The sequence below is a fragment of the Carcharhinus amblyrhynchos genome, chromosome 14 (genome assembly GCF_965287045.1).
Source record: "Carcharhinus amblyrhynchos chromosome 14, sCarAmb.v2.hapA, whole genome shotgun sequence".
Lineage (NCBI taxonomy): Eukaryota > Metazoa > Chordata > Chondrichthyes > Carcharhiniformes > Carcharhinidae > Carcharhinus > Carcharhinus amblyrhynchos.
In genome coordinates, this window is record NC_137337.1 from 31212685 (window position 1) to 31226126 (window position 13442).

The window sequence follows — 13442 nt, forward strand, 5'->3', positions numbered from 1 at the left end:
GGAAGATGGAGATGAAATCAACCCCGATTGTATTGAATGGCTGAGCAGACCTGAAGGGATGAATTGCCTACTCCTAATTCTGATATTCTTTGCCACAGTCCCAACCATTAAGTGGAGTCAAAGTTCAGATTTGACATGTCAGCTGTGACTGTGGTGTTAAATCCAAAAAAAAATTGATCAGTTTTGGTGTAAAATTAATAGACTTTGGATTGTCTCTACTCTTTGCTCTAAGCCTGATGATTTAACTTATGTTCACTTTTCTCCATAAGCTCAAAGTTTTGTCGGAGTCTTCACATATAGTTCTGTTTCAAAAGCTAATGTTTTGATGGGGACAAATAAACGGGAGAAAAATATGTGGAATGGAATTGATAATATTAGTAATAGTTAAATGTATAGTTTATTAAGGGTACCAAACTATCATCCAGAGGTAACTGTAGTGGTGCTATTGAATTACAATTCCATGCAATATTTCGAAATCTACCTTTTTGAATATAAATATTTTATCCATTATAGATCTTTTTTCCATTTCATTTGAGTTGTAAAGGCTTATTTGAGAGTACAGTATTGCTGCTTAAGTTTCTTGTATGACTGATATCTTAATGTTCAACTATATGCATTTTCATAAATATTAAATTGTATTCTCTTAAGCGCAGAAGAGGTACTGAACTATTGCTTGCATTCAGAAGTATAACAGAAAAACAGCATCGAATGATGTCGAATTCAAAAATAGTGCCAAATGATGATCTACATGAAGGCAAAGATTCACTTGATGAAAACCAGGCTGCCTGTAATGTTTCAGATGTTGAAACTGGGATCACCAAAAAGAAAAAAAGCTTCCGCAGAAATAGTAAGAAATTATCACAAGAATCCAGTAACGTGGGTGTTGATGTGCCTGATTCAAGTCCAAGAGAACAGCTTGGAATGTTTAGAAGTGTGCTGCGATTAAGCAAAAGGTTTAGTTTGCCATTTTCTTCAGAATTGGAAAAAAATAAAACAGCAGGTGTGTCAGCTGGAAATACAGTAAACAGCTTAAAAGAACAGGAAGAAGCATGCAATGCATTAGAAAATCAAGATACTAAAGACACAATTGAAAATACAAAGTTGCCACTGTCAGGTAAGAAACAGAAATGTTAAGGAAAACATTTACATTTGAAATTAATTTCAGAATCCAGCATACACTGACTATAAAATGTAGGAGTAAAAGAAGGCTATTCGGCCCATTAAGTCTGCTCTGCCATTAAATGAAATCATGACTGATCTGATGTGATAATCCTTAACTCCACTTTCCTGCCTTGATTCCCTTACTGATTAAAAATCTTTCCATCTCAGCCTTAACCATACTTAACGAGTCAACTTCTACAACCCTTTGCGGTAAAGAATTCCACAGATTCACTCTTCTCTCAGAGAAGAAACTCCTTCCCATCTCAGTCTTAAATGGGCAATCCCTTACTCTGAGATTATGTTTTCTGTGTCCTAGCCTCTCCCACATGAAGAAACAACCTCTCAAGCCCCCTTAGAATCCTATATGTCCCAATAATGTCACATCTCGTTCTTCTAAACTCCAATGCATACAGGCCTATCTAAATAATCTTTCTCGATAAGAAAACCCCTCCATACATGAATTGACGTAGTGAATCTTCTCTGGACTGCCTCCAATGCCAGTCAACCTTTCTGTAGGTAAGGAGCCCAAAACTGTTTGAAGTATTCCAGGTGTGATCTAATTGGTGCCTTATATAGTCTAAACAAGACTTCCCTATTTTTATACTCCATTCCCTTGAAATAAAGGCCAACATTCCAACTACCTTCCCAATTCTTTTATTCATTTGTACAACATGGGCATCACTGGCTGGCCAGCATTTATTTTCCATCCTTGTTGCCCTTGGTCTGAGTGGCTAGCTAAGCCATTTCTAAGAGCAGTTGAGGGTCAGTCACATACATTGCTGTGGCTCTGGGGTCACATGTAGGCCAGACCAGGTAAGGACTGCAGATTGCCTTCCCTAAAGAACATTAGTGAACCAGATGAGTTTTTCTGGCAATTGACAATGGTTTCATGGCCATATGTGGATTCTTAAGTCCAGGTATTTTTTCAAAACCCGGATGCCCAGCACATTAGCTGAGCATCCAGATTAATAATCTAGCAATAGTACCACTAGACCATCACCTTCCCAAATTACCAATTGTCTGCTGAACTTGCATGCTAGCTTTTTATGATTTATACACGGGGAACATCAAACCCTCTGTGTTGCAGTTTTCTGCAGAAGTTAGATGGATTGGCAAACATAAATTGCCCCTTAGTGTCCTGAAATGTGTGGACTGAGGGATTAGCAGGTAAATATGTGGGGTACAGGGATAGTCGCTGGATAAAATATTCTGTCAGAGAGTCAGTGCAGATTCGATAGGCCAAATGGCCTCCTTCTGCACTCTAGGGATGTTACGATTCAAATTATTTCAGCTTCTTTACTTTTCCTACCAAAGTGCATAACTTCACATTATATTCAATCTGCCGAATTTTTGCACACTCACCTAACTAGTCTATATCCCTCTAAACTCCTTGTGGCCTCCCCACTACTTGCCTACACATCTATTTTTGTGTCATCCACAAACTCGGCAATAGTACATTCACTTTCCTTGACCAAATCATTAATATAAATGGTGAATAATTGTGGTCCCAGCACTTTTGTACAAAAGTGTATCCCACTAGTTACAGAATACCATCCTGAAAATGTCTCTCCTATCCCATCCCTCTGTCTTCTATCAGTTAGCTAATCCTCTATCCAGGCTATTATACTACCCCTTAAACCAAGGCCTGTTATCTTATTAGGTAACTCTTTGTGGGGTATGTTATGAAATGCTTTTTGAAAATCAAGTAAATTACATCTACTGGTTTCCCTTTATCTGTCCTGCTCATTTTCACTTCAAAAAATTCTAATTTGTCAGGCATGATTTCCCCTCATGAAGCCATGCTGACTCTGCTTGATTATATTATGCATTCTTTATAATTTTCACAAGACAAGAGTTATGTTACCTGGCCTATAGTTACCTGATTTTTTTTGACTCCCTCCCTTCTTGATTAAGGATATTGCATTTTTTGTTTTGCAGTGCTGTGGGACTTGCCCAGAATTTAAGGATTCTTGAACGATTACTTCCAGTGCATCTACTATCTCTGTAGCTACTTCCTTTAATACCCTGGGTTCAACCCATTGGGTGCAGGGGATTTATCAGCCTTTAACTCCATTAGTTTTCCTATTTTTTTTCCTCTATTGATAGTTATTATATTTCTTGTGAGACATGAACTGTTTTATAAACATCTGCCATTGCTGATCAACTGTCTTTCCTACTAAATCCCTTTCCCGGTCCATTTTAGCCAACTCCTCCCTCAATCCTTTGTTATTACCCTTATTTAAGTATAGCACTGTTACTTCTGACCCATGTTTCTCACTCTCAAACTGTGTGTCAAATTCTATCATGTGATAGGATCCTACAGCGCAGAAAGGGGCCTTTCAACTCATTGACTCTGCACTGACCACAATCCCACTCAGGCCCTATAATCCTTATAATTGCCCCTGAAACTAAGGGGCAATTTAGCATGGCCAATCCACCTAGCCCTATCTTTGGACTGTATGAGGAGACTGGAGCACCAGGAGGAAACCCACATAAACACAGGGAGAACGTGCAAACTCCACATTGACGGGAAGTCGGGAATCAAACCCAGGTCTCTAGTCCTGTGAGGCAACAGTGCTAACCACTGTGCCACCGTGCCGTGTCATTGTTTCCAAGGGAATCTTTTAGTCTTGGACCTCATTATACATTACCAGATCCAAAATAGCCTGATCCCTGGTTGGATCCACAACATATTGTTCTTGGAAACTGTCCCAAGCACACCCTATGAATTCTTCCTCATGGCTATCCGTGCCAATTTGATTTTCCCAATTCACATGAAGATTAAGGTAACCCGTGATTAAAGTACTGCCTTTTTTATATGCCCTCTATCTCCTGATTTATTCTCCATCCTACAAAATAGCTAGCATTAGTAACTGAAATGTTGCATGTGATTTGTATCAATAACAGGGCTGCCGTCATATTACTTGCTTTACCTTTCACCTCTATGATTAACTTGAACTCTATAGCTACGCACAATATCTGAAGTTTCAAAACTACTGCCGCCAATTAAAAAAAAAGCTTTTTCTTAATTTAAGGAAGCATTCCTGTGGAGCCAGAAGGAGTGCACCTGTCTCCATAGTCCTCATGATTAAATTATGCAATGTAAAATGTGCAAGCAAATAGGAATGAGGCCCAAGGACCAGTCTTGCGGTTGGGGCATGCACTGTTAGCGTGCCACTGGATATGAAACAGTTTCCACCCCCACAGATCAGTTTTGTGCCAGAAACGGTGAAGTGTTTCCTTTATTTCTGGTTGCCAAAGAAACAAGAAACTTTCAAAACATTCTCTGACCAAAGTACCATGCCACGGTCACAAATTCTTCCGTTTTGACTTATGTCCTTCAATATTACGTTGGCCTAGTTCTTTATGACATGGGTGCCTGAGAGCAGCATGTAAATGAATATTTATCACACTTAAGTAAATATAAAATTACTCCACCTCTAAGGTCAGTGTACCAGAAGTAGGTACCCTGGCTAACTTAACTCTCCTTGCAGTTCAAAGTCATTGAAGTTAGATGTAACTTCAAAACAACAGAATCACTGGCATATGACTTTTTCATTAGAAATTGAATCTTGCTGGTTTCTGAGACTTAACATCACACCACACACTTGCAGATCAAGTCATTGAGGGAATCTGCTATTTCAATCAAGAAACAACTCAGTTACGACTTGGAATATATTTGTGTCATATTTGCATATTAAAAATGGTTTCTAATTCAGTAAAAATATATAAAACGTTTTATGGTCTTCAGTCCTATAGCTTATTCTGTATATAAGATATAGCCCTGAAACTCAGAAGAAAAATTAAGGTCTAAAAAAGATTAGTTGATGCAAACAATACAGGAAATATAATGCTTTTAAACTGCTTATTCTCTTTAATTGTTTTGCAGTAATGGAAATAAACCAGTTAATCTCCAAAATGTCATTAGTGGAGGCAAATGAAAATATAAATAAATTTGAAGAAGAGTTGCTCAATGAGAGAGAGCCTGAAAAAGGTGAAGTGGCATATCAAGAATACACCAAAAAAGTTCGAGATTTCAACTTACTCTGTGATGAGCTTGCCAAACAGATAAAGTCCATAATCACTAATTCACTCAGTTTAGCTGAAAGCAACAGTAACATCCTATGTTTGGCATTGGAAGTTGTTGAACTGGAAGAAGCAGCAGATAAAAAATGGCAAGAAAAGGTGGACCATCCTGGTGTTAACTGTTTAAGAAGACCTCGGAAGTGGAAAGATTTATGGGCAGAAACAGTTAGAAAAAGTGTGGAGGAAAAGATAGCCAAAGTGCATTTACCTACAAAGGAGCAGGAGACATCATGGCTTGCATTACACTTAGTGCATCTTCAAAAAACTATTTTGGAAGACTTGAAAATTGTAAAAGATTTGGTACAAAAATGTTACCCAGAAAAATACAATATTTTTAACGTGTACGTAAAATGCTATCATGAAGCTGTATCGTCTCACCTGGAATGCATCCAGCAGAAACACCTTGAACTAAATGATCTTTTTTCATTCCTCAATTGGATTATTCACACCTACAAAAGGTATGTTATTTAAATGTTTTATATTTTTTCTCCTCATACCATTTAATAAACCAATCAGTTAATGCTTAAAATATTGCTTATTCATAAAATCATATGATAACCATGACAAAACTCCTACAAAAGAAAAATACTGCCAATGCTGGAAATCTGAAAGGAGAACAGAAAATGCTGGAAACACTCAACAGGTCAGACAGATCCATGGGGAGAGAAAGAAGTAGCTTAAACATTTCAGGTCAATGTCCTTTCATCAGAACAGTTATATGATAAAATGGACAGCACTAAATGTCCACTAAGTATATCTATATAATTGAGCTCACTATTATAATAAGTCAAATTTACGTATGTATCAGTTCAGGAAATGTGCTTGCAAATCTGATATTGATTTTTTTTTTAATTTTATCTCTTACAGGGATAATATTTATTGTCCTTACCAAAAATAATTTTTCTTGTAGGTGATTTTCCTTATCAAAAAGATTACTTTTTCTGTAGGTGAATTCCCTTTTCATTGTATCCACTACACTATCATCAGTTATGTTCTAAGGTCTCTGATTAATTTTGTTCTCAATATTTTTAATGGTAAAATAAGTGTGTATTTAGCTATATCTTGTTACAGTGGTTAATCTTAATAAACAGAAGTATATCTTTGCTTATTCTAAAAGCACATCAAGAATGTATGTTTTATTATTTTAGTTATGGTGCTTTTTTATATCCTAATGTTTTACCCTCAACCTTCCACCCCATGGCCATTGTGCTTTGGCTAGGAAACTGTGAGATCAGGACCAATTGTACTCTGTGGCCAACAATAAGGGAATCACTACAACTGAGTGTGAACCAGTGGATATGGTTTATTTAGATTTCCAGAAGGCCTTTGACAAAGTTCCACATAGGAGATTAATGTATAGAGTGAAAAGTTGTGGTCCCAGCACTGACCCCTAGTCATCAGCTATCATCCTGAAAAAGACCCTTTCATCCCCACTTTCTACCAGTCACAGTAAGAAGTCTCACAACACCAGGTTAAAGCCCAACGGATTTATTTGGTAGCACAAGGCACTAGCTTTCGGAGCTCTTTCATCAGGTAAATGGGAGTTCAGAACTCCCACTTACCTGATGAAGGAGCAGTGCTCTGAAAGCTAGTGACTTGTGCTACCAAATAAACCTGTTGGACTTTAACCTGATGTTGTGAGACTTTTGCCAGTCAACCAATCCTCTATCCATGCCGGGATCTTACCCTTAACACCATGGCCTCTTAGGAACTGAAGGCACTGTTGCTAAGTTTGCAGATGTTACAGAGGTATGTAGAGGGACAGGTAGTATTGAAGAAGCAGTGGGGTTGTAGAAGAACTTGGACAGGCTAAGTGAGTGAGAAAAGAAGTAGCAGATGGAATGCAATGTGGAAAAGTGTGAGATTATGCACTTTGGAAGGAGGAATGGAGGCATAGATTAGTTTCTAAATGGGGAGTTGCTTCGGAAATCAGAATCACAAAGGGACTTGGGAGCCCTTGTTCAAGATTCTTTTAAAGTTAATATGCAGGTTCAGTCGGCAGTTAGGAAAGCAAATGCAATGTTGGCATTCATGTCGAGAGGGCTAGAATACAGGAACAAGGATGTATTCTGAAGCTGTGTAAGGCTCTAGCCAGACCCTATTTGGTATTGTGAGCAGTTTTAGGTGCCGTATCTAGGGAAGGATGTGCTGACTTTGGAAAGGGTCCAGAGGTGGTTCACAAGAATGATCCCTGGAATGAAGAGCTTATCATATGAGGAATGATTGAGGACTCTGGGTCTGTACTCATTGGCGTTTAGAAGGATGAGGAGGGATCTTATTGAAATTTACAGAATACTGTGAGGCCTGGATAGAGTGGATGTGGAGAGGATGTTTCCACTAGTAGGAAAAACTAGAAACCTTAGACTAAAATATCGATACTTTAAAACAGAGATGAGGAGGAATTTCTTCAGCCAGAGAGTGATGAGTCTGTGGAACTCTTTGCCGCAGAAGGCTGTGGCGGCCAGGTCATTGAGTGTCTTTAAGACAGAGATCAATAGGTTTTGGGCCAAGTGGCCTCATTCTGCTCCTATGTCTTATGGTCATATATGGTGTTGGAAGGGGGAGGAAGAACAAATGGGAAAGTGTGGGATAGAGTCGAGGATGGGAAAGATAAAATGACAAAGATGTTGTGGAACAAAAGACAAAAGTGGTCAATTGTTGTAAAGAAACACAGCTTTAATCTAGAATGAACATGAATGACACAATAATGAATAGCTCTGTCCAGAAGCAAAAATATGCAAAACAAAAGAGTCAAAATGGGGAACGAAGTTGATGGTCTAGAATTGTTGAACTCAATTTCAATTCGACAAGGCTGTAAATTACCTAATCAGAAGATGAAATGCTATTCCTCCAACTTACTTTGAGCTTCACTGGAACATTGCAGGTACCAACCTTCAGTTAAGAAGAAATCATATTCTTCTATCTAGATATGCTTCCAGACCTACTGAGTATTTTCAGCACTTTCTGTTTTTATTTTAGAACATCTGCAGTATTTTGCTATTATCTTGAAAATTTTGCCTTAATTAATTAAGCTCTTGTTCCTCAAATCGATCTAAGTAATTCAGTGGTATGTGCAGCTTTAAGTATTCTGAAAATCAGGTGCCTGAAAAGTTCTATTTTGTTGCAGTAGCGATGTTATGAGTCATCCTGATCTTTCACCAGAAGTGAATGTACCAGAACTCAGTCCTTTGTTAGACCAAGAGGTTATAGAAAATGTCATGGACAAATATGCCAAAAAGTTACAGGTATGAATTGAGTGATGAATGTTACTATTCAACTGTTCCAATGAAGGTGAACTACATTCTGTAATCATTGACGCAAGTGCAATATGTTGTCAATTTTATGTCCCTCACGCATTGTACACAATGCCTTTCTCTTTTTGGTCACAATCCTTTGTATAGCAGTTTTCTTTTAGTATTTTTATTTTTATTCTCAAACCTGATCACTCATGCACAAGACAAGGCACAATTTGCTTTTAGACAGCTGTTCTGAAACCAGAGGAGCGCTTTCTGATGTGGGTCAGTGAGCAGGGCAAGATGGTTTATTCTCAGCTTGATTGAACTTAGACTTGAAGCTTCTTCTTTGGCAGTCCTCAAGGTCGAGGATATCTTGCTTCCATTTTGGGGAGTTGGGTTCTGTGTTGGCTGAATAGTCCAATCCTTGAGCCGCAGACATTGCCATAGGTTTGGCAGGCAGTGTTTGATGAGGCAGGTGAATGAGATGTTCTGGATTCTGGATCTGGAGGCTGTTTATTCTTGGTCTCCATGTGCTCTGCCTGGTGACACTTGAGGTGATTGGCATCTTCACAGATGTTTCTTCTCCAGTTTGTGTATCCTAAGGCAAGCAACTCCCATCTGTCAATGGTGATGTTGCATTTATTTAGGGAAGTTTTCATAATGTCCTTGTAGCATTTCCATTGCAAAGCTCTGAATGGAGGACTCGTTTCGGGAGTCTTGTGTCAAACAATTGGACAATGTGGACGACCCATAGTAGCTGGTCAAGTGTGAGCAGTGACTTGATATTGGGGATATTGGCCAGGGAGAGGATGCTCATGTTGGTTCACCTATCCTGCCAGTGAACTTGCAGGATTTTGTGGAGGCAACATTGGTGATAATCCTGCGGGGATTTGAGGTATCTGCTGTACATCGTCCATGTTTCTGATGCATACAAGAGGGTGGGGACCACAGCTGCTCGGTAGAGCATGAGCTTAAAACTAGGTCTCTAACAAAAAGTCATTTTCCTAAAGACATGTAAGGGATGAGGGATCTTTTCTGTGTTTTGAAGTGGCAAGTCTGGCAACTAATGCAATATCCTTACTCTTGACTCCATTGTGTTTTCTTTGATCAAGGCATTATAACTCTCAGTGCTATTCATTCACTCTATCTGAAGTTTGCATTGTTGGGAAAGCAGTAAAACTACATAATTTAATGTCTGCCACAGTTTCAAAGGACAAGCTGCCTCTATTATATAAGGGCACAAGGACATAGGAGAATTACTACAATGGAGAAATAATTGCCTTTATTTGGTTTCCTTCACAAATTGAGTACGTGCAACAGGATCCGGAACGTTCAGGTTTTCAGACTTGTGGAGGTTTTATTGGCACAAACCACTTGGAAATAGTAACAGTAGATTTATAATTGGTGAAACAGGCCAAATATTCAGTGTTCCAGCGTAGCTGAGATCATGGTAATCAAAGTAACAGGGAAATAACGCCTTGTAATGATATAGCTTAATAAGCACATTTCACATTTGTAGATGCCACACCTTCATTGAGTCGAGCACCAACTGGGACGCCTTACTGGAAATTTGCATGAGATAGCATAATACACACGTATCTCTTTTCTTGCCCAAGTCTTCATTCACTCACAGTCTGACATGAAAGAATGCTTTACCTGATTGGTAATAGCATATTACCTGCACCAATTATCATGCATATTAAGAAATAATTTGCTGATAGCTGGGTTGGATTCCACATATAGCCAAGTAGAGATCTTCCAGACATCTACATTCTCCTTGGAGAAAAGGACCCATTATCTATTGCACAAAACAAAACTATTGGTGATAGAACCAATATTTTTCAACCTCTTTCCTCATATGAAGAGAAAACTCTGGAACATTTGGGCAAATACACAAGAGAAGTAGATGGTAAAAATGAGTGGCAAGCTGCAGGTTAATTCTAACCACCATGTTCTTGTGCTTTTTAGCTTCTGTAGGATAAGCATAGGTCTGGATTTTTGTCCCATGGTTGGGTTTGTAGCGTTGGGAGATTTCCTGGCTCAGTGATCCCAATCTTTAGAAATATTCACCCACAGGTAGGGTTTTCAGTCAGTGCTGGGGGAAAGCAGCTGAAACAGGAGTAAGGATAGATGACCCTGAAACATGTGTGGAGGCTGCCAGGTGCAGAGGTGTGCTGCACAGGAGGTTTTGCCTCTTTGCTTTGGCACTGTTTAAATAAACTAATGATACAGCAAAGTTTGTTTCTCCTGAGCTCGTCCCCTCCTCACTCTTCTCCCATGCAAAAGTCCCCATACCCCTATGCCAACTAAATAACTGATGTTAACCTATGCCCACCACCCTTTGCCTTTACCCCTCCATGCCAATTCAGCTAATATACTTGGACAGTTCCTTGACAGGTTTGATACTTCATGGATAGTTTTGGCAAACTTGACAGCTGAACAGCTCCTTAATATACCTTGACAGCTGGGTAGTTACAAAGGGATTGTGTATAGAGAGTGCATAATAATGTTTACATTTAACAATCCCAAAGCATGCCACATCTCTCCTGTGATCATATTCAAAGGAGGACCTTACTCTCCAAAGTGGTCCCCTAGCTATTCATAAAATCTTGGCGAGTTCAGACCTCTTCCTGCCTGTTCTAATCTGCATGCTCCAAATTTCACACACCTGTTCTTCCAAAGTCCCACTTCAGTGGAGGCAAATTGTGATTTAAATGGCCATCTGACTCCCCCGAATTGTGTATGTGTGAACACAGGTCCCACTCAGACAGAAATGGGAAATAAAGGGTTCAGGAATGGGATTTCCAAATTTTGGCCACATCCATGATTTTCACTATGCCGGATCATGATATTTCAGCACTATATATGTTCATTCCCTGCACTGAATGCCCTATGGCTATTGTGCTGCCCCTACCTCCTCCACTGGCAGAAGTGTCACAAAGAAAAGCAGAAATAAAAATTTGTTGCCGCTGCTTCAAGGCTGAACGCTCCCTCGTCACACATTTGTATACATACTGCTATCTGCTCAAGTTCTACCTCCTGAGACATCCGCAGGGTAGTGTAGGAAATAAACCTGAATCCTGAGGAAAATGAGGTGTCACATAGAGTACAAGTTCCTTAGACACTAGAACTCAAAAGATGAAGAGGCATTTTGCAGATGGCACTTATCCAAATCTCAGGGGATTTATATTTAAAAGTAGGTTGCTTGTAGATCATTAAATTTTTGAACAGACAACTGAGGATGGTGTCTCAGAATGTGCCACAGATGGTGGCACTGTTGGAGGAATCAATTAACTGCAATAATAGCACTGTGATGATGGTATCTTTTGCATTTCAGTAAATAAATAGGGCAACAAATGCTTTTTATGTCTACACAGTTATTCTGTGTTGCAGGCTTAATAAGCAATTCTATAATAACCAATTTCACATTGCTGAGGTATATGGGTGATCTATTACAGAAATTTTCTGATATGATGTGCATTTATCTTTTAAGGAAGCAATTACTGTCAACCATTGTATACCTAAACCAGACGTGGTGTAAAAGCCACATGACTTGCAGGTAGCTTGCAAGCAGCAAGATATAGAATAGGACTCAACTGTTAGATTGCCATTTCCCGCCTTGTTACTTGCCCTGAAATGCAGGTGTACTTCTCATACCCAAACTTCTGACTTGGACTGAGGGGGAACAGTGAAGTGCATCAGGTTCCCGGGGTCTTCAGTCAAGGGCAGGAGACTCCAAGGGTAAAGAAAACCCACCTTTTATTTTGAACAGCACTGGCTGCCATGAAGTAGGTAGGTTTAGAGGTTCAGCCACTTTGAGAAGTCAGGGAGAAGCTAAGTAGGTAGAATAGGGTGGAATAGAGGTGGGGCAGATGTGGATGGAGTTGGGTAGTCAGTGGGTCGGTGTGTGGTGTTGTGGTCTGGCAATGGGTTGATCAATTGGGAGGGACAAATTGATTAGTGGGAAGGATCAGATCATCAGTCGGGCAGATAATCAGTGTGGAGGGATATGGTGGTCAATTGTGGGACAGGTAGTCAGTGACAGGTAATTGGTGGGGAATTGGTCAATCGGCGTAGTTGGTTTGGTGGTATGGTAGAATCACTAATATAGTTACCCAGGAGTTAGAAGTGATTTTAATTCTTTGAATTTTTCTTACGTAACTATTCTTGTGAGACACTCAGAACAATCCAAAGAATGCAATTAAAATCAAAGCGACTGATGTTCCCAATGCAGGACAGTTGGCCAGTGGAAGCTTGAACATCCCAGGCAATTGCCATGCAATCCTTATAGAACCATAGAACAGTACAGCATAGAAACAGGCCTTCTGGCCCTTCTTGGCTATGCGGAACCATTTTTCTGCCTAGTCCCACTGACCTGCACCTGGACCATATCCCTCCACCCCCCCTCTCATCCATGTACCTGTCCAAGTTTTTCTTAAATATTACAAGTGAGCCCGCATTCACCACTTCATCTGGCAGCTCATTCCACTCTTCCCACCACTCTGTGTGAAGAAGCCACCCCTAATATTCCCTTTAAACTTTTCCCCCTTCACCCTTAACCCATGTCCTCTAGTTTTTTTCTCCCCTAGCCTCAATGGAAAAAACCTGCTTGCATTCACTCTATCTATACCCATCATAATTTTATACACCTCTATAGTATCTCCCCTTATTCTTCTACACCTCCAGGAAATAAAGTCCAAACCTATTCAACCTTTCTCTGTAACTCAGTTTCTCAAGTCCCGGCAACATCCTTGTAAACCTTCTCTGCACTTGTTCAACCTTGTTAATATCCTTCCTGTAATTAAGTGACCAAAACTGCACACAATACTCCAGATTCAACCTCACCAATGTCTTATACAACCCCACCATTACATTCCAACTCTTATATTCAATACTTTGATTTATAAAGGCCAAATTTCCAAAAGCACTCTTTGCAACCCTATCTACCTGTGACATCAC

General features: G+C 39.6%; 1 protein-coding gene across 1 annotated transcript in view; it reads left to right on the forward strand.

Moving 5' to 3' along the window:
- Positions 1 to 648: 648 nt before the first annotated feature.
- Positions 649 to 13442, forward strand: part of LOC145352235 (exocyst complex component 3-like) — a 46018-nt gene continuing 33224 nt past the window's right edge. Inside the window, exons 1-3 of the mRNA XM_080201976.1 lie at positions 649 to 1114; positions 5051 to 5705; positions 8375 to 8492. Of these exons, the coding sequence (XP_080058102.1) occupies positions 709 to 1114; positions 5051 to 5705; positions 8375 to 8492 (1179 nt within the window). The 5' untranslated portion in view covers positions 649 to 708. The remainder of the gene's footprint in view (positions 1115 to 5050; positions 5706 to 8374; positions 8493 to 13442) is intronic.